General features: G+C 44.7%; 1 protein-coding gene across 5 annotated transcripts; it reads right to left on the bottom strand.

Moving 5' to 3' along the window:
• Window positions 1-521: 521 nt before the first annotated feature.
• On the bottom strand, window positions 522-20,432 carry anapc2 (anaphase promoting complex subunit 2). Of its 5 annotated transcripts, none has more exons than XM_033049035.1 (14): window positions 20,173-20,432; window positions 17,369-17,964; window positions 15,907-16,039; window positions 15,192-15,369; window positions 14,615-14,734; window positions 13,425-13,542; window positions 11,474-11,655; window positions 10,719-10,860; window positions 8,691-8,766; window positions 7,384-7,569; window positions 5,801-5,930; window positions 4,227-4,462; window positions 3,090-3,329; window positions 522-1,105 (listed from the first exon to the last, which is right to left on the bottom strand). In XM_033049035.1, exons 1-13 carry the CDS (start codon window positions 20,254-20,256, stop codon window positions 3,117-3,119), a joined length of 2,394 nt encoding a protein of 797 aa, XP_032904926.1. In that variant the 5' UTR covers window positions 20,257-20,432; the 3' UTR covers window positions 522-1,105; window positions 3,090-3,116. The 5 variants fall into 5 exon arrangements, with proteins under 5 accessions (XP_032904926.1, XP_032904922.1, XP_032904923.1 ...); XM_033049031.1 differs by having other exon boundaries at window positions 522-1,108; window positions 4,227-4,480; window positions 20,173-20,380; XM_033049032.1 differs by having other exon boundaries at window positions 4,227-4,480; window positions 20,173-20,380.
• Between the last annotated feature and the right edge of the window lie 97 nt (window positions 20,433-20,529).

Here is a 20,529-nt window from a genome sequence, read left to right as displayed (position 1 = left end):
ACCCTTCTTCAGACTTGACCCAAAACGTTACCTATTTCCTTCACTCCATAGATGTTGCCTCACCCGCTGAGTTTCTCCAGCATTTTTGTCTACCTTCAATATTCCAGCATCTGCAGTTCCTTCTTAAACATATCACGGTACCTTAATTGGTACACGTGACAATAAAAGACCTTTGAGATCTTTGAAGCTGAATTCAAAGTCAATCTTTGTCAGGCCCAGGTAAAGTAGTTTGGTCTGTCGGGATCAGGGGTTTTCTATAGGATATTTGTAACCACCTGTATGCCCCTATCTATTTCTATGTTTGTGTACAGCTTTCAATGCTATGATAAATACTATGGTCATAAGTAAAATTAAGTCCTATTCTGCGAGTCATTGTATTCTGTGAAACTGTCAGATTCACGACTGCAGTGAGATACAATGGGCTTCCTGGAGCTATTTCCCCAAAACTATTGAACGTTGAATTCTCCAATTTTCAGTATTTACAACCATCTTTGAGGTAACAAATGTAACACTTAAAGAACTTTTAAAGAATATGCAAAGCCAACTTTTATAGACATGTTTTGATCACTCCAGTCTGCTTCTCTCAGAATACAAGTATCTTGTGTATGAATCTCATTCTCATTCACCAAAGACATCTTTGGGCAGACTTCTATCAGGTTGTGGTTACAACAGAACAGAGGTGAATCCAGGATTCTGGTCTTGATTCTGCAGGCAGATACAGGATTCTACTTCCAAACAAAGCTTCTCACCAGCATCGGTCACAAAGACATTGAATCAGAAGTTGATGAACTGATTCTGTCTGTCTGTTCTGGAAATACCCAAAACGTCGCCAATTCCTTCTCTCCATAGATGCTGCCTCACCCGCTGAGTTTCTCCAGCATTTTGTATCTACCTTAGAGTTCAGAGATTTCTCTTTCAAATAAGAAATCGAGCAGAGCATGCATTTTTCTTTGAAGAGTTGTTTGTGGTTGTGGATTGTGTGCTGAAATAGAAGCAGGCCACGCGTCGATCTCTCTCAACAGTCGACCACAGAAGACCCGAGAATAAAAGAACCTGAGCAGATTGTCTGCCAGCAGTAATGTGTTTAAATATTCCTCCATCATCACTGCTGCCATGAAGGACACAAAACATTCAACACATTGTGAATTTCAACCCAAATATTGATTTTGAAGTCTAAAGATTCTATTTTACACTTTGTTAAGAGATATATCATCTCTAGTTCACATAAGCAGATTTTGAACAGAAATTCGAATAATTGGGCAGCACAGTAAAGCTGCTGCCTCGCAGCACCAGAGACCTGGGCTCAATCCTGACCTTGGCTGCTATCTGTGTGGAGTTTGCACGTTCTCCCATGACATCTGGGTCTTCCAGAATGCTTCCTTATTCCAAACATATGCAAGTTTGTATGTTAATTGGCCTCTGTAAATTGCCCCTAGTGTGTAGGGAGTGGATGAGAGCTAGTGTGAACGGGTGACAATGGTCGGCATGGACTCAGTGGGCCGAAGGGCCTGTTTCCATGATGTATCACTCTGAGTATTTGCCAGTAACTTGTACTTGGACTCAATCTGTTCATTGTCAATCTGCTCAAGCGCTCCAGAGGGCCATTGACAACGCCCAGAGGATTGTCGGCTGCCCTCTCCTTACCTTGGAGGACTTACACAGTTCCCGCTGCATCAAAAAATCCCAGAGTATTATAAAGGACATTTCCCACCCCGGACACTCCCTGTTTGAACTGTTACCGTCAGGCAGACGGTACAGATCTACAAGGACAAGGACAAACAGACTTAAAAACAGTTTTTACCCCACTGCTATAAAGGCACTAAATGTAGCCGCCAAGGAACGCAGGGGCGATACATACAAGAGACTGTGAAATCGACAGAAGGATGTAGGGCTGGGTGTTTATGCGTGCTATTTTTATGATATTTATTTTAGTTGTTTATCTTTTTTAAATATTTACCTTGTATGTATCGTTAGCTTTTAGAAATGTTTGAATGGTGCACTGACTGGCTGACATTTTACAATTTCGTTGTACATGGTTCATGTTACAATGACAATAAAGAAACTATTCTATTCTATTCTATTCTATTCATGTTATTGATCTTTTACAAACATTTTAGTTACCAATGTCAGAATCGACAGCTTTTTACACTTCATGTTCTTCTTGATCTTCCTCTATATCTTTGTCATCGTTCACTAGTTCAGCGTTGGCTAAATTGTTTTGTCTTATGGGAACAATCCTACACCCTGCCTACACCACCTTTAAAGGGCAACCATTGATCAATTACAGCTCTTGGGCAGAAACCAACCCTAACTTGCAGAAACTGATCATCCCTTTTTTACACAACCGATCCAAATGTCGTTATTTTCACCAGACCCCAAGACTTCTCAACTTGACCCAAGCTTTTGTTTAACAGAAATGCTGGAAAAACTCTCGGGTCAGGGCAATGAACTGAAATATGAAATAGACTTCACCAGAGCTACTGAATGTTCCCAGCATTTCCGGTTTGTCTTTCAGTGGATTTCTGCTTCCCTGGAGGTGAAGGACGACAACATCCTCCCCCACCCCTTGTGCTTCAGTGGAGTGAACCGCTCCAAATCACACTCTCTCCTGCCAATGCTCAGTCTGCACCCAGACACAAGTCAATGGTTTGGTTAAGAGATACAGCGTGGAAATGGGCTCTTCACCCCGACTGATGATCACCGTACACCGGCTCTGTGTTATCCCAGTTTCATACCCTACGCAGCAGGGACAATTTACAGAAGACAATTAACCCGCACGTCTCTGGGATGTGGGAGGAAACCAGAGCACCTGAGAGAACTTGCAAACTCCACAGAGACAGCACCCTAGGTCGGGATCAAACCTGATGCTGTGAGCAGCAATTCTACCGCAGCACCACCTTGCCACCCTGTCTTAGACTCTTGACCCCAAATGTCATTCCATGTTCTCCAGAGATGCTGCCTGACCCACTGAGTTACTCCAGCACTTTGACTTTTTTTTGTTGCAGGGTCAACATAGTTAATGATCACTTTAAAACTGGAACAAAAACCTTGCATAATCTTCCCCACAGGGAGGGAAAGAACAAAGTTACCTTTTTGTGTGCACGGCTCGCTCTGTCTCAGCAGTTGGATTTGGGGAGCCGGTAAACGCCAGCAGAATAGACCAGCTGGTGGTCCATCACCTTCTTCTGCAGGAAGGCTTGGAGCTCCTGCATGTCGATCTCCGTCAATACCGGCCCTGTCATCACAAACATCTTCAGCATGGTGTGAATGCGCTCCAGGGGCAAGCTCTCAAGGTTGGTCAGCATACCCTGTATGTATGTCCAGAAAAGCTGAAAAACACACATCACGCCACTGCTTAGACATGGAGACACCACACGATGGTCTCTGCTCTAACTCCTCCAGCCACCAATTCATGCTGGAACCCAGGACCACAACACTCTCATTATCTGTACATTCACGCCTTTCATTCTGTGGGTGTCTAGAGAGGGGCGACCGGTGGTCTCGGGTACAGGCACCGCGCGTTTTGCACGCGTATGATTTATGTATGTTTGAAATAACGCCCTTGTGAGATTTACGTGGTTTATATTTTAGGAATAACGCGCTCACATTCACTTTGTGGTTTTGAATTAGCCGCTGCTTTTCAAGCATGTAAAGCCCGTGTAACACAATGCCCGTCTCAGCTCCATCTTCAAACAGTGGCTCCTCCCGGAGACCACGTCACAGTTTGTCTTTCAGCCTAGTTGGACATTGATGATTTGTGATGCCCAATTTAAAACTCAGGTGGAGAGGCTAACTCTACTGAACGTTTTTCCTTCCATTATTTATTATGTAAAAGAATATGTGTGTTATGATTGTGTTTATAGTTTGTTTGGTTGGTTGTTTGTCTTTTTGCACAAAGTCCGCGAGCATTGCCACTTTCATTTCACTGCACATCTCGTATGTGTATGTGACAAATAAACTTGACTTGACTTGATGGTGACCTGTTCCATATAAATGCAAATCTTTACCACGTAACAAAATACAGTATCAGAAACATTGTCATTGGATAATCAGATGCCAATGCAAATGTAGACAACAAGTCCAAAGGCTTCACTGTGGGTAAGATACTGCGGGCAATATTCTGAGTAACTGAATATCATTGCACTGTAAAGGGAATTATAGTACAGATCAATGTTTATGGGAACAAGCTCCAGATTATTAATGTACGAGGCAAGTAACCGATCTACCTGCAGCTCCTCCTCCTTCTGGTCAGCTTGGGAGGCCATGGCAGAGTCACCCTCCTCATCACTATCGATCAAAACCATTTTCTCCTGTTGGTCCTTCTGTTCTTCCTCAATTACTGTGAACGTGTCAGCAGGATCTTCCTTCAGGACTCCATGTTGTTGCCAAAGAGCTATCTTCCTCCTCAGGGCAATGACTGGCACTTTCAGCACATCACTCAGTTCCTCCAGAGTCCACGTACCTGTGGGAACACACACACCTGACCAACACTGCACATGTACCTGCAGGTACACACACACCTGACCAACACTGCACATGTACACACACGCACCTGACCAACACTGCACATGTACCTGCAGGTACACACACACCTGACCAACACTGCACATGTACACACACACACACACACCTGACCAACACTGCACATGTACCTGCAGGTACACACACACACCTGACCAACACTGCACATGTACCTGCAGGTACACACACACCTGACCAACACTGCACATGTACACACACACACCTGACCAACACTGCACATGTACCTGCAGGTACACACACACCTGACCAACACTGCACACAAGGACACTCAGTGCAGGACCCATCTCAGGTACACAATCTCTTTGCATATGTTTCACTCATAAACTTCGGTATGTCCTCATTCAAAATTTAAAAATGCCCTGAAACTGCTCAAAAGAATACCCAGTGGCACAGAGTTGCTGGCTCACAGCACCACAGGCCCAGGTTCAATCCTGACTACAGGTGCTGTCTGTGCGGAGTTTGCATGTTCTCCCTGTGACTGTGTTGGTTTCATAGAAACATAGACAATAGGTGCAGGAGTAGGCCATTCGGCCCTTCGAGCCTGCACCACCATTCAATATGATCATGGCTGATCATCCAACTCAGTATCCTGTACCTGCCTTCTCTCCACACCCCCTGATTCCCTTAGCCACATCCAACTCCCTCTTAAATATAGCCATTTCCTCCCACATCACAAAGACACGTGGGGATATATCTTCACTGGCCTCTGTAAATTGCCCCATAGAGTATACTGGGATAACGTGTGTGTACGGGTGATCGATGGTCAGCGTGGGCTGGATGGGCCAAAGGGCCTGTTTCCATGCTGTATCTATAAACTAACCAGCAAGGTAGCTGACCATAGGTTTGCACCGGCTGATGCTGCCTAACCCGCTGAGTTCCTCCAGCAGTGTTTGTCTCTTCAGATTCCAGTAGCTGCTGTCTCGTGTCAACCTTCCTATCCAGCCTCTAAAGACCAATGATTACAATTCCTTGCTTTAATCGGGATGTAATACTGAAGTGTTATTTTTGGTTTGTACTTCACTACTGGTACAGGTACTTACTTTGTTCAAGAAGAAACTGCAGATGCTGGAGAATCGAAGGTAGACAAAAGTGCTGGAGGAACTCAGCGGGTGCGGCAGCATCTATGGAGCGAAGGAAATAGGCAAAGTTTCGGATCTAAACCCTTTCGACCCGAAACGTTGCCCATTTCCTTCGCTCCATAGATGCTACCCCACCCGCTGAGTTCCTCCAGAATTTTTGTCTACCTTCAGGTACTTACTTTTCTGTTGGAAGTGCATAATAATGGCAGCGTGCACAGGAGTCACGGATACGGACAGAGTCCGGTCAGCCAGCTCAATCTCCAGGTCTGCGTTCCCCAAGTGAGGCTTCCAGTTCAAAGACCTCATGGCCTAAACATGATGAGACCATTAAAGTGGCATTAATGACACCTCGACTGGTACCTCTAGGCAACTCCACCTCGCAACCCAAAAGGACATTCTTCAATGGTGAATCAAAGTCAAGACACACTGTACTCCCCCCCCCCCCCCCCCCAGAGTATTGCACTGACCATATGCAATGAAACAATTGGGCAGCATCCCCGGTTAAACACGACACAATCTAATAGACAATAGATGCAGGGGTAGGCCATTCGGCCCTTCGAGCCTGCGCCGTCATTCAATGTGATCATGGCTTGCAGCTTAAATCAAATTATTCTCCTGCCGCCAACTTTTCATCACAAGACGTGGGAAATAAGGAAACGTCTATAAAATAACCAGAACCGCTTACAGTTCTGCAAGTCTTAAAAATATCTCAAAAGGACATGTGCTGGAGTAACTCAGCAGGTCAAGCAGCATCTCTGGAGAAGTTCAGTCTGAAGAAGGGTCCCTAACCTTCATCTATCCATGTTCTCCAGACATGTTGCCTGAGCCGCTGAGTTACTCCAGCACTTTGTGTCCTTCAGTGTTACCCACCATCTGCAGATCTTTGTTTCCACCTAAAATGATCTCCCATTTAAAACCACAAACAATGGGGCGTGACATAGAGCACGTGAGCAGATGCAATTCATGAGGAAACATGAAGTGTGATCACAAAAACCTGGACTGAAAATGTAAATTGAGAAGTGTGTATGAAGGAACTGCAGATGCTGGTAAACCTGCTACCTTGTGCAGGTGCTAGTCAACAGGGTTTAGTTTCCAACATCACTTGGTCTCCGTCATGTGGTCTGAGAAAGAAGCATTACAGCAGCAAAGTGCTCCTCCTGCACCACCCTCTACAAGTATGACTGGACAAGCAGTATTACCCCAGCTGATCAACTCTGGCTGGGGGAAGTTGTTACTTCAAAGACTGTTACAATCTTTGTAAACAAGGGAAGCTGAAGATAAGCTGCCGAGGCCATGCCTATAATCAGTGGACCTTAAACCATCCTCGCCAAGCTTGCCCAGTCATTAAAGACAGAAAGACATATGGTAATGAGGAAACACTTTTACACCAGAGAGAGGTGAATCTGTGGAATTCTCTGCCTCAGAAGGCAGTGGAGGCCAATTCTCTGGATGCTTTCAAGAGAGAGTTAGATAGAGCTCTTAAAAATAGCGTAGTCGGGGGATATGGGGAGAAGGCAGGAACGGGGTACTCTTTGAATTGTGTATTGTTGATGTCCCAACTACTTTTTTGTTTCATTTTGTTTATATGTTTGTAATTTGCTTGTTTTAATCTGTAAGGTGTCCTTGAGAGTCCTAAAAGTCGCCCATAAATAAAATGTATTATTATTATTGCTGATTGTGGATGATCAGCCATGATCACATGGTAGTACTGGCTGGAAGAGCCGAATGGCCTCCACCTGCATCTATTGTCCATGATACTTACTTTCAACTTCTCATACTTCTTGGTGTAAGCATCCATTGCTTCTTTCACTTCAGGAGGGAGCTCCAGCTTTTCCTCTTTTAGTGGAGGCCAAAATTCCCCGGAGAGTATCATTGCATTCAGGTGTAGGGGCCCCTCATGTTCCTCTTCATGGATATGGCTGTTTATGCGTCGAGAGTCGGCCACATCCTGGAGAACAAAACACAAAGTCTGTAAAGTCAATTACCGATCAGCCAGATATACGCTGAACCCTCGTTATAACAGACCATGGCGGGAGGGGACTGTCTTGTTGCTGATTGTTCACTGCAACCCAGTAATAGATTCGCTACAAACACCTCGTGTCACTCCGTGAAACTACAAGTTGTTTTCAAATATAAAGTTCTATTTAACAGCTAAAATATATATTTTTGCTATAAAACAAAGACCGTTTATTAAACTAATAGTGGTCAATTGAAGTGGCGATTGAAGCAATTGCTTGTCAATGTTAATGGCCTCTCACAGTGTAATTAGCAGCCTGTGTGCCAAGAGACAGTGGTGCCTGATTCCCTCTGTCCACTATAACCAAATGTTGTAATAACCAGTGTAGACTGGACTACTCCTTGCCTTTTAAACCAGGAGAAGGCATTAATTTGGAGAATTTAGATTTAAATTACATAATGGTTGTTTAAAACAAACAGTTTAAAATGAAAACTAGAAATGGTGGCTGCGCCGGGAGAACCTGACCTTGCTGACGCCACACACAGGTTGCCGGCAAACCGGCTCAGGGCTCGGCACTGTGGCAGCATTGAAATGGTTAAAGTGGTCTCACTGCGTGACTGGGTGTGGAGTGGGCCACTGACACACTGAGCAATGGCTGCCTCGGAGGGCATTGGCTAAGCTGGGAGGGTGGTCAGAGTGAGCAGCCACCCTGGGCTGGGATGGGGCTCAGCATGGTGGGAGGATGGGCTGGGGCTGGGGACTGGAAGCCCTTGCTCCATTCGGCCCACATCCCAGTGTGTCTCTCATTACCTGCTACTGAGCATGAGGGGGCAATGGCTCTCATTCCCCCCTGTGGTTGGGCTGCATAGTTATGCACAATACAGAGTGTCTCTCTGGTAACAAGCCCAATCCTGCTCCGTGGAGCAACTATAGACAGGTTAGGAATACACCAGGATAGATGACCACCTACAACACTACCCAGTCAAGTACCTCTTGTACTCCAGCCTTCAGCTCCTGTTGGCATCTGCAACTGCATCACAACCCACAGAAATCAAGCAGCAATCAGTCATCCTCAATGCCGAGGAACAGAGGAGGAGGTTTCAAGCACCCACCTTTAACATGACTTCACAAAAGTGCATCTGTGCCTCTCCAAAGCGCAGCTTCAGTAACTCCAGGTTCCGTATCTCCCTGCAACAAAGCAGTCTCACATCAACAATCAGCATTCCTGCTGCAATAAATGCTTTGTTGCCTCTAGTGTGCAGGGAGCGGAAAGTGGGATAACATAGAAGCAGAGTGCACTGTGGATTGATGGTCAGCATGTGCTGGATGGGCCGAAGAGCCTGTTTCCCTGCTGCATCTCTGAGTCAGTCAGTAATCCCAGCAAGGGAAAGCAGATTACGTTGGATCAAGAAGACCCATGAAGGCAGAGCTGTAGATGTTGTGTACCTGGACTTTAGTAAGGTGTTCGACAAGGTGCCGCATGGTAGGCTGCTCTGGAAGGTTAGATCGCATGGGATCCAAGGAGAGATAGCTGAATGGATAGCAAATTGGCTCTATGGAAGATTCAAGATTCTAGATTCAAGAGAGTTTATTGTCATGTGTCCCAGCTAGGACAATGAAATTCTTGCTTTGCTTCAGCACAACAGAATAATATAGTAGGCATAAATAAATACAGAACAGATCAGTGTGACCATGTACCATTGAATATATATAAGGAAGCAGAGGGTGATGGTGGAAGGTTGCTTCTCAGAATGGATGCCTGTGACTAGTGGTGCACCTCAGGGTTCGCTGCTGGGCCCGTTACTGTTTGTCATCTACATCAATGATTTGGATGAGAACATACAGGGCAAGATTAGCAAGTTTGCTGATGATACAAAAGTTCGTGGTTTTGCAGATAGTGAAGATGGTTGTAAAAGATTGCAGCAGGATCTGGATCGATTGGCCAGGTGGGTGGAGGAATGGTTGATGGAATTTAATATAGAGAAGTGTGAGATATTGCATTTTGGGACGTCGAACAAGGGCAGGACACAGTGAATGGTAGGCCTCTGGGTAGTGTTGTAGAGCAGAGGGATCTAGGAGTACAGGTGCATGGTTCCATGAAGGTCGAGTCGCAGGTAGATAAGGTGGTCAAAAAGGATTATGGCACTTTGGGCTTCATCAGTCAGAGTATTGAGTATAGAAGTTGGGAGGCCATGTTGCAATTGTATAAGACGTTGGTGAGACCGCATTTAGAATATTGTGTTCAGTTCTGGGCACCATGTTATAGGAAAGATATTGTCAAGCTTGAAAGGGTTCAGAAAAGATTTACGAGGATGTTGCCAGGACAAGAGGGTGCGAGCTATAGGGAGAGGTTGAGTAGACTGGGTCTCTATTCCATGGACTGTAGGAGGATGAGGGGAGCTCTTATAGAGGTATACAAAACATGAGAGGAATAGATCGGGTAGATGCACAGAGTCTTTTGCCCAGAGTAGGGAAATCGAGGACCAGAGGACATAGGTTCAAGGTGAAGGGGAAAATATTTAATTGGAATCCGAGAGGTAACTTTTTCATACAAAGGGTGGTGGGTTAATTGAACGAGCTGCCAGAGGAGGTAGTTGAGGCTGGGACTATCCCATTGTTTAAGAAACAGTTGGACAGGTACATGGATAGGACAGGTTTGGAGGGATATGGACCAAGCGCAAGCAAGTTGGGACTAAGGTGGGACATTGTTGGCCGGTGTGGGCGAGTTGGGCCGAAGGGCCTGTTTCCACACTGTATCACTCTGTGACTCTGTGAGGCTCACACTGCTCATCGTGGCATTCGCATTGTCAAAGCAAACATGATTTGAAGAAACTAAGCATACTGTTGATAAATGTGCTTGACAACACAGAGAGAAGAGGGATAGCAAGCTGTGAGAATGGCACAAGAAGCCTGCCAAGGGATATGGAAAGATCAAGTGAGGAGAAGTTGGCAGATGGTGCACAATGTGAGGAAAGGATGAATTTAAAAAAACAAATTATGATTTAATGGAATGAGATTATGGAATGTTGTTATGAATCAACCTAATCGGGGATAAAACCCACTGTCTATTCTATATCAGTAAGAGGTACAATCATTGAATCCGTAGTGACATAGACCCAAGAACACAAACATCTTGGTACCTGCAGGTGATGTAGCTGAAGTGATGGAGTATGCGGTCAGCCAGCAGTGTACGATATTCATTGATAAAAAGCTCTTTACTGCCATAAATGCTGACCAGCAAGGTGATGATGTCAGAAGACCTTCGCTTTGAACCAGATTTACCTGAAATCAAGTGAAGACGTACTATCATCATTTTTGGTAGTTGCAAGAAAATGGAACTAAGTAAAAATGCAAAAGCCTCCGCATGATGTTTGGTTTAAATTTAAAAGACTGCTTTAAGAAGTTGCATGACATGTCAGAATGATTGAGGCAAGGAAGGATTACTGAGAAATCTTTGTGAGATTCAGGTCCATTAGAACAACTCCCAATCTGAGATAATATACATTTTGATGTAGAGATTGGAAAACTGTGAGGTAGTTACCTTGAAAGTAACGCCTTATACTATTTTGTACATCTTGGCGTCTGTGTTAATATGCTCCATATAGCTGCTTAGTGTGATGGGACATTTGAAGTTACTACAAAGATCTCTGAAGATTGAATTTTTATATTCCCACAAATATCCATCAAACATTCACCTGCTATTTCTCTTGTGCCTCCTTATTCCAGATGCAACCCTTCACTGACATTTTTTGCAGTAAGAACATCTTATGAATGTTAACTTGATGAGTAACTGGTTTAAACTTCACTTTAATGTAAATAGATCTGGCAATTAGGTTTTAGTTATCGATCTGATATTGCTTACATCTTGCACACATTTCCCACTTGGAGGGATTACCTGGATCTGCATCGACAGGATCGGGAAGCCAGTCCTCTGGATCAGACATATCATCATCACTGTCCTGCCCGTGCTCCAGAGTGATGGGGTCTGCCTTGGATAACTCATGGGCCAGATCACTGGAGCCCTCGGAGTCATCAGTCAGACCGGCCACTATCTGCCGCACTGTGTCCTCACGTGTCCTGCACGACAAACAAACAAACTCGTTATAGAGACCAGAGATGCTGCCTGACCCGCTGAGTTACTCCAGCAGTCTGTGAAACATCACCTATCCATGTTCTCCATAGATGCTGCCTGACCCGCTGAGTTACTCCAGCACTCTGTGAAATGTCACCTATCCATGTTCTCTACAGATGCTGCCTGACCCGTTGAGTTACTCCAGCACTCTGTGAAACATCACCTATCCATGTTCTCCACAGATGCTGCCTGACCAGCTGAGTTACTCCAGCACTCTGTGTCTATCCTAGTATCTCACATCTACAGGCCAGCTAGGCTATGGGTCTGAATTCTACGTCATAAAAAGCTCATATGGAGAATGGTGACCAGGAAACCTGATGTCCACGTCCCAGAGTTCTGAAAGGCCTGGATATTAATATAGTTGTTATTAACTTTCAAAATTACAGATTCTAACAAAGAGCCTTCAACCTAAAACAATAGCTCAGATTTTCTTTCCACAGATGTTTATACAACCTGCTGATTGTTTACAGTATTGTCTGTATTTATGATGCTGTTTGTGGAGTGGTTCCTGCTGACAGGAGTGTAGCAGATCTGATTCTTCAAGAAGGGAGGGAAAGAGAAAACATGAACTTTCCACCTGTTGGCCTGACATCAGGGAAAATGCTGGAATCTATTTTTAAGAAAGTCGCAACAGAGCACTTTGAAATTAGTAGTAGTATTGGGAAGATGCAATATGGATTTATGAAAATGTCATAGTGATTGAATCATTTATTGCCGTTCTTTGAGAATGTATCTGAATGTAAAGACTGGATAGACTTGGTTTATACTCTCTAGAATTTAGGAGATTGAGAGGGGATCTTATAGAAACTTACAAAATTCTTAAGGGGTTGGACAGGCTAGATGCAGGAAGATTGCTCCCGATGTTGGGGAAGTCCAGGACAAGGGGTCACAGCTTAAGGATAAGGGGGAAATCCTTTAAAACCGAGATGAGAAGAACATTTTTCACAGAGAGTGGTTAATCTCTGGAACTCTCTGCCACAGAGGGTAGTCGAGGCCAGTTCATTGGCTATATTTAAGAGGGAGTTAGATGTGGCCCTTGTGGCTAAGGGGATCAGAGGGTATGGAGAGAAGGCAGGTACGGGATACTGAGTTGGATGATCAGCCATGATCATATTGAATGGCGGTGCAGGCTCGAAGGGCCGAATGGCCTACTCCTGCACCTAATTTCTATGTTTCTATTTCTATGTATCACATCAAATAGACGAGGGGGAGAAAAACAATCAGTGGATGCGGTGTGTTTGGGTTTCATAATATTTCACACAGGATGCTGGTCAACAAATAAAAGGCACCTGAAATTAGGGGATATTTTCTAGTGTGGATTAAGAGCCAGTTTAAAAACAAAAAACAAAGTAGGAATAAAATGGTCTTCCCAGGTTCACAGTTGATGACTTGTGTGGTAACATAGGAATTGGAGTTGGGATTTAGGTATTCACTATCTGTATCAATTATTTGGCCAAGGAAAACAAATGTCATAATTCAAAAATGTGTAGGAAGGAACTGCAGATGCTAGTTTACACCGAATATAGACCATTCCCTCGACCTGAAACGTCACCTGTTCCTTTTCTCCAATGATGCTGCCTGACCTGCTGAGTTACTCCAGATTTTTGTGTCATATTTCCGTTTGCTGATGAGACTAAACTAAGCAAGAATATAAGGAGTGATGAGGACGCAAAGATGCTTGAATGGTGAAGATGGCAACACAGGTGCAACCTACCTCAGGTACTTGCGGACTGGCTCACACACCACTTGCAGAATCACCATGGATGGGTCCAACTCACGCAGGGCTTTGATTGCAGAAATGTACAGCGTGATCACATCAGCAGTGTTCACTCCTAAATAAAGATAATTCATTATTCATTAATGGCTGAAAATCAAACTGCATGGATTTCTTTTATCAAAGAGCAATATGAAAATGGAAAATTCAGCTGGCAATTACATTTGGAAATTACATCACATGACTGTTTCTCATGATTTTCTCACATCTGAAACATGTTTATTTTCATTATTTTAAGGCTCTTGCCAATTAGACAGATTAGAAACCAAACCACCAGCTCTCTTCCTTGAGTAATGGTACCAATGCTGGCTTCTTCCACTAATACACACATGTAATCTGTTCAACAATCACAAGGGTCAGGAAACAAAATCAAAACTTTCACCTTGAAGGTTGTTTGTTGAAAGTCTCTCATCAGCTCCTCCTTCCACTTTCCATCTACATATATTACTTTCAAAAGGATGTTGCTGGGAAAAGGGCGTGAGTTATAAGGAGCGAGTGGATAGGCTGGGACTGGGCAAACCACAGGTTCCCAGGGTAGGGGAGACTTAAACTAAAGGACATGGGTTTAATTCGAAGGTAGACACAAAATGCTGGAGTAACTCAGCAAGTCAGGCAGCATCTGTGGAGGGAAGGAATGGGTGACGTTTCGGGTCGAGACCCTTCTTCAGACACAGACATAGGTTTAAGATGAGAAGGAAAGATTTAAAAGGGATGCGAGTGGCAACATTTTTCACACCGAGGGCGGTGCATACATGATACGAGCTGCCAGAGGGTGATACCAGTGGCCAGAGGGCGTGGTAGAGAAAGTTATAATAGGCTCTTGGACAGGTACATGGATGGAAAGATTCAGAGTATGGGCCAGGTTCTGGGAAAATTACCTATACTGCTGTATAACATCTAAAATAAAGTGAAATGAATGTGCATTTAGGATATTAATGGGAGTAATGTCCAATAGTTCAGAAGATAAACTTGTCCACCAACACCAAAGTTCAAATGGTGGCAGATTAGAGTTGAGTTTAGTTTAGAGTACTAGACCCGGAGAACAAGCCATGCTTGGTTTCAATATTTACTACAACACACATTTATTTCCAGACGCTGCTCATGTTATTTTGTACACAACAAACAGAGACCTGGGTGCAGAAGCCTGGTCTCTAGTGCCATCTTCAGCGATGACAGCAGCTGCTGTCTCTGGTTTGTCCTCTCAAGACATACTTTCAGGTCCTGCAATGCAGCCTTGGATTCAGGGAAGTCTGCGGTTCAAAGAAAAACAGAGATTAGCAACTTCTAAACAAAACTGTTATTCTCCAAGTCTAATGAATTCTTATACTTTTGAAACAAAGACACCTCACACAACATGGGTAGAATGAAGCAAACAATGTTGTCAGGCCCACACAAGAGTGTCGACCAGAGACACTGATTTAATTTTTATGAACAGGACGTACTTTGAGGAAACGCATAATATTAAAATATGATGGCTGAATCCTGACTATGGTCTGGAGGAGAGGATAAAGCAAATACGATGTGATCTAGTAATCACCACATACACGCTAGTGGCAATGGGTACTTCCACATTGTTGCATTTCATGCCCGTAACAGCCCAGGCTTAAATCCTGTCCCAAACCACAAACATTGCAATTACTGGTAGTTTTTCACATGGGTTAAAATAGCAGTCCCTCTTAAACTAGGAACGACATTGTCTGCTCTTGCCTCGTATGATGCTGAACAGCTCCTCAATCCTCATATTTGCATAAACTTGATAGAGGAAAAACTGCAGGTGTATTCTCCAGCGCTGCAGGGTGCTGCTTGTTTGAGGGGATGCTGATTTAATGCTGGACTTCTGCAGGAACACCATGCTCAGCCAACAGATGACCTTCGATTCCAACCACTGAACAGAAAGAATGAACACCCAATGTCAGTTAAAGATCTTTACTACATAAGACCATAATACAGAGAAGAATTAGGCCATTCAGCCCATTGAGTCTACTCCATCATTCAACCCTGGTTGATCTAATTTTCTCTCTCAACCCGTCTCCTGCCTAGTTCCCATAACTTTTGACGTCCTTCGTAATCAAGAACTTATTAATTTCTGCCATAAATATATCCAATGTCTTGGCCTCCATAGCCATCTGTGGCAATGAATTCCACAGATTCACTCCTCTCTGACCAAAGAAAATCCTCATTCTCATTTTGAAGGTACGTCCTTTTATTCTTAGACTATGCAGTAAACTCTCCCATTACTGGAAAATCCTTTTCATGTCATTTTGGTCAAAACAAAACATCTACATGTAGATAAATATGCTGACAACATTATTGATCTTGATATATTAACTTTCTCCATTACATTTTCCAACTGCAAAACAACATCTGAAATTCGGTTATAACACTATCATCAAAAGTATTCACGACAATTGGCCTCAATTACCTCCTCAAGCTGAGCCAGAAAGGAATTTTCATACTCGCCCCGACACAGTCTAGCCACGTGCTCCTCAATCATCTTGTGCAAGATGGTGGTGATCGCATCCGCACTGATGCGTTCCAAAAGGTTCAGCAAATGCCTAACAAACGCAAATAGACCACATCAAGTTGAGCAAACTTGGTGCTAATGAGAATATTTAGACAGTGTGACAGTACCATATAGAAGTTAGGTCATGTTGCAGTTATATAAGATGTTGGTGAGACCGCATTTAAAGTATTGTCTTCAGTTCTGGGCACCGTGTTATAGGAAAGATTGTCAAACTGGAACAGGTGCAGAGATGATTTACAAGGATGTTGCCAGGATTTAAGCGCATGAGCTATAGGGAGTGGATGCACAAGCTAGGTCTCTATTCCTCAGAGCGCAGGAGGATCAGAGGTGGTCTTATAGAGGTGTACAAAATCATGAGAGGAATAGATTGGGTAGACGCTCAGTCTCTTACCCAGAGTGGAGGAATCAAGAACAAGAAAACATAGGTGTAAGGTGAGGGGGGGAAAGATTTAATAGGAACCTGAAGGGTAACTTTTTCACACAAAGTGTGGTGAGTGTATGGAACGAGTATGGAGGTAGTTGAGACAGGGACTATCGCAATATTTAACAAACATTTAGACAGGCACCTGGGTAGGACAGGTTTAGAGAGATATGGGCCTAGCATAGTGTAGATGGGACATGTTGGTCGGTGTGGGCACGTTGGGCTGAAGGGCCTGTTTCCAAGCTGTGTCACTCTATGACTGCACTGCAGCTTCACCAGACACCCAGGCTCGATCCTGACACAGATGCCGACTCTTTCCACATCTTTCTGGTGACTATGTGAGTTTTCTCAAGGTGATCAGGTTTCTTTCCGTGTTCCAACATAGTGATTGATGGAGTTATGTACCAGATACAGGCCCTTCCACCCAACATGTCGATGCTGATGAGGAAGCCTGTCTGAGCTAATCTCGTTTGTCTACTTACCTACCTACCTACCTACGTAACAGTCTAAATGTTTTCTTAGAAACATTCCAAGTGTACCTCTGGCAACTTATTCTATATAACCTCCTTGTTGAAAACCTGTCCAGTAGACCACGTTTAAACTTTCCCATTGCACCCTCTAGTTTTGGATTCTCATTTCCTTGGGGGGAAAATGAATATTTACCCGATCTGTGGCCCTCCTAATGTTGTAAATCTCTATGTCAGCCTTCAGCCTCTGCCACAGGGAAAGCAGTCCCAGTCTATCCAGTCTCTTCTTAACAAGCCCAACCTCAACTACCTCCTCTGGCAGCTCTTTCACACATATAACTTGTTCAGATTACCCACATCTTCTACATTAGAACAACAATGATTAACATCCACCTATTGTGTAGGTTTGTGTTTACCAAAGGGAACAGCAGACAAACTGTGTTAAAGTGTTGATGGAAGCTACGTTACTGACAGTGTGCGGTTGACTTGTGTAAACTGGTCCATGGCGGTGCCACACCAACACTTCTCCTTCTCTGAACAGCAGCCGGCGCAGGTCATCATGTCCATATCATCCACACCTCCTTCATCTTCTTCACTCAAACTGTCTCTAGTCCGCAGGCTCTTGTCACGATGCACATAGATACTGAATGCACGAGTGTAAAACTCGTGAATAATCTCCTGGAAAGGTTGAACACTTGAGAAGAATAACACAGCTTTAACCATGTTGTAGACTTTGTCCCTCAGCGTCCCAGGTCCCACAGTGTTAATCAGTCCTTCTTCCAGCCATGTCTCCAAATACTTGAGGCTGTGCATATAGGGAGCCAGCCTCTGGTTTAACATGCAAAAGGCATCGTGCAGGAGCTTTGACCGCTGCTGTTCTGTCACCATGTTCTCCCTTTGTGTAATAAAGTCCCAGAACTCTGCTGCAATCTTCCCTTGAAGGTCGACCTGAAACACTTCCATGAACCATTCCACAATCATCGAGTGCAAACTATAGCGCCGCAAAACCTCCAGTGCAGCTCGTAGCTCATCCTCCAGAAACTCGTCACTTTCCAATCCAGGAACCTCCTGAAAAACAAGTTGAAAAAGAATGATTTCACAGAGGAACACAATGATTTCACAGAGGGACATAATGATTTCACGGTTTCAAGGTCAGTTTATTGTCACGCGCACCATTTAACGTACAGTGAAATTCAGATTACCATACAGCCATACTAAAAAAAGCAACAAGACACATAACTACATAACATTAACATAAACATTTCAGTTATAGAATCATAAAATAATGTGTTGCACAGTAGGGAAACAGGTCCTTCAGCTCAACAATCATGCTGACCAAGATGTCCACCTAAACTAGTCCCATTTGCCTGCATGTGGTCCATACCCCTCAAAAACCTTTCCTACACTACAGGGGAAATAAAAGTCCCAGTCTATCTAGTCTCATTTTATAACTCAGGCCCTCCAATTCCAGTAACATCGTCATTCCAGTTTAACAACATTCTTCCTGTAGCTAGGCTATCAGAACTGTACACAATACTCCAGTGTGGTCTCACAAACTACTAGTTGCAACATGACTTCCCAACTCCTGTACTCAATGCCCTAACCGATGAAAGCAACCGTGCCAAATAGGTACTTCACCTTCCGTCTACTGTGTCACTACTTTCAGGCAATGATGTACCTCTACCCCTCTGCCACCTTTTCAAAATAATTCAATCTAATTTGTGAAACTTGATTTCCCATGATCGGTTCCCCAAATCCCACAATCATAACCACAGCAGATGACAGATCATCTTGTTTCTCTAGACATTGGACATGGTGATCAAAATGGAGACACAACCGACAGCAAATGTAGGAATCGGGAGCTATAAAGCAAATTGTTTTGGTTACAAGGACAGAGATGTCCTCATTCTTTAGTGAACGCGTTTTCCCCCTTCAGTCATTATTGGGCGCTTCACACATGTCACTCAGTGTCCTGTAGTTCTGCTCTCTCACTCTCCCCAGATACAACAAGGACAGAGTTCCCCTACTCCTCACCTTTCGCCTCCACATCCAACACATCATCCTCCAACAATTCCATCACCTCCAGTGATCCCACCACTAATCATAGAAACATAGAAAATAGGTGCAGGAGTAGGCCATTCGGCCCTTCGAGCCTGCACCGCCATTCGATATGATCATGGCTGATCATCCAACTCAGTATCCCATCCCTGCCTTCTCTCCATACCCCCTGATCCCTTTAGCCACAAGGGCCACATCTAACTCCCTCTTAAATATAGCCAATGAACTGGCCTCAACTACCTTCTTTGGCAGAGAATTCCACAGATTCACATCTTCCCATCTCCACCTTCCAGAGACCACTGCAACTCTTTGGATCACATCCCTCCCCACTAAACCACCCCCTCCCCAGACACCTTCTGTTGTAACCGCAATATGTTGCCAGGGCTAGTGGGTCTCAACTACAGGGAGATGTTGAGTAGGCTGAGACTGTATTCCTTGGAGGATGGGGAGGTGGTCTTATAGAGGTATATACAATCATGAGAGGAATAGATCGGGTAGATGCACAGAGTCTCTTGCCCAGAGTAGGGGAATTGAGGACCAGAGGACTTATGTTTTCGGCATCTGAGGGGTAACCTTTTCCACACAAAGAGTGGTGGGGGGGATGGAACAAGCTGCCAGAGGAGTAGTTGAGGCTGGGGCTATCCCAATGTTTAAGAACTAGTTAGGTACATGGATAGGACAGGTTTGGAGGGATATGGGCCAAACTCTGTCAGGTGGGACTGATGTTGCTGGGACTTGTTGGCTGGTGTGGGCAAGTTGGGCCGAAGGGGCTGTTTCCACCCTTTATGACTCCACATTTTGTGTCTATCTTTGGTACAAACCAGCATGTGCAGTTCATTTTTAAATACAAACTTCTGGAGGAACTCAGGTCAAGAACAACTACTGTGAAGGGAGAGAATTGTCAACATTTTGGGTCAGGACCCTGCATTAAGACTGGTCCTGATAATTGTAAGAAGGAACTGCAGACATCCCAGTCTGAAGGGTCTCCTTCTCTCCACACTTGCTGCCTGACTCACACTTGCTGAGTTACTCCAGCTTTTTGTGTCTATCTTCTGGTACTGATATTCTTCGCCTTCCCCCGTTTCTCCCTCCTCCACCCCGTATCGCATCCTTCTTTCCCCAATCATCCTTTCCTCCATCATCTCTTTCCCGTCCCTCCCGCCCCCCGGGCAGCGGAGCTCCTCTGTCTGTCAGTCAGTCAGTCAGTCGGCATCTCACCGGTCCCGGTGGGGCGAGGCCGAGGCCCAGGCCGGCGCTCAGGCGGCTCCAGGCGGCCGCCAGCCCGGGCTCCTCCGCAGCCATCGCCGCTCAAACGTTGGAGATCACTCGTCCTCCCGCAGCAAAGGAGCGAAGATTCTAGAACAAGGCCGGTCCCGGCGCCATCCTCAATCAGTCCTCGCACCGTGACGCGGTCGGGGGCGACATTTTGTCGCAGGCTGATGACGCAAGGGATTGGCTGTTGCCGATGGTCGCAGACTGATGATGACAGGGAGGACGGGCTGGTGATTGGTTGTTACTGAGAGACGGCGGGCGCGTACGGATGACGAGTATACGGGCGTACTGGCGGTTGCCGGG

Source organism: Amblyraja radiata, chromosome 32, assembly GCF_010909765.2.
Source record: "Amblyraja radiata isolate CabotCenter1 chromosome 32, sAmbRad1.1.pri, whole genome shotgun sequence".
Taxonomy (NCBI): Eukaryota; Metazoa; Chordata; class Chondrichthyes; order Rajiformes; family Rajidae; genus Amblyraja; species Amblyraja radiata.
This window is presented reverse-complemented; position numbering and strand designations above follow the sequence as displayed.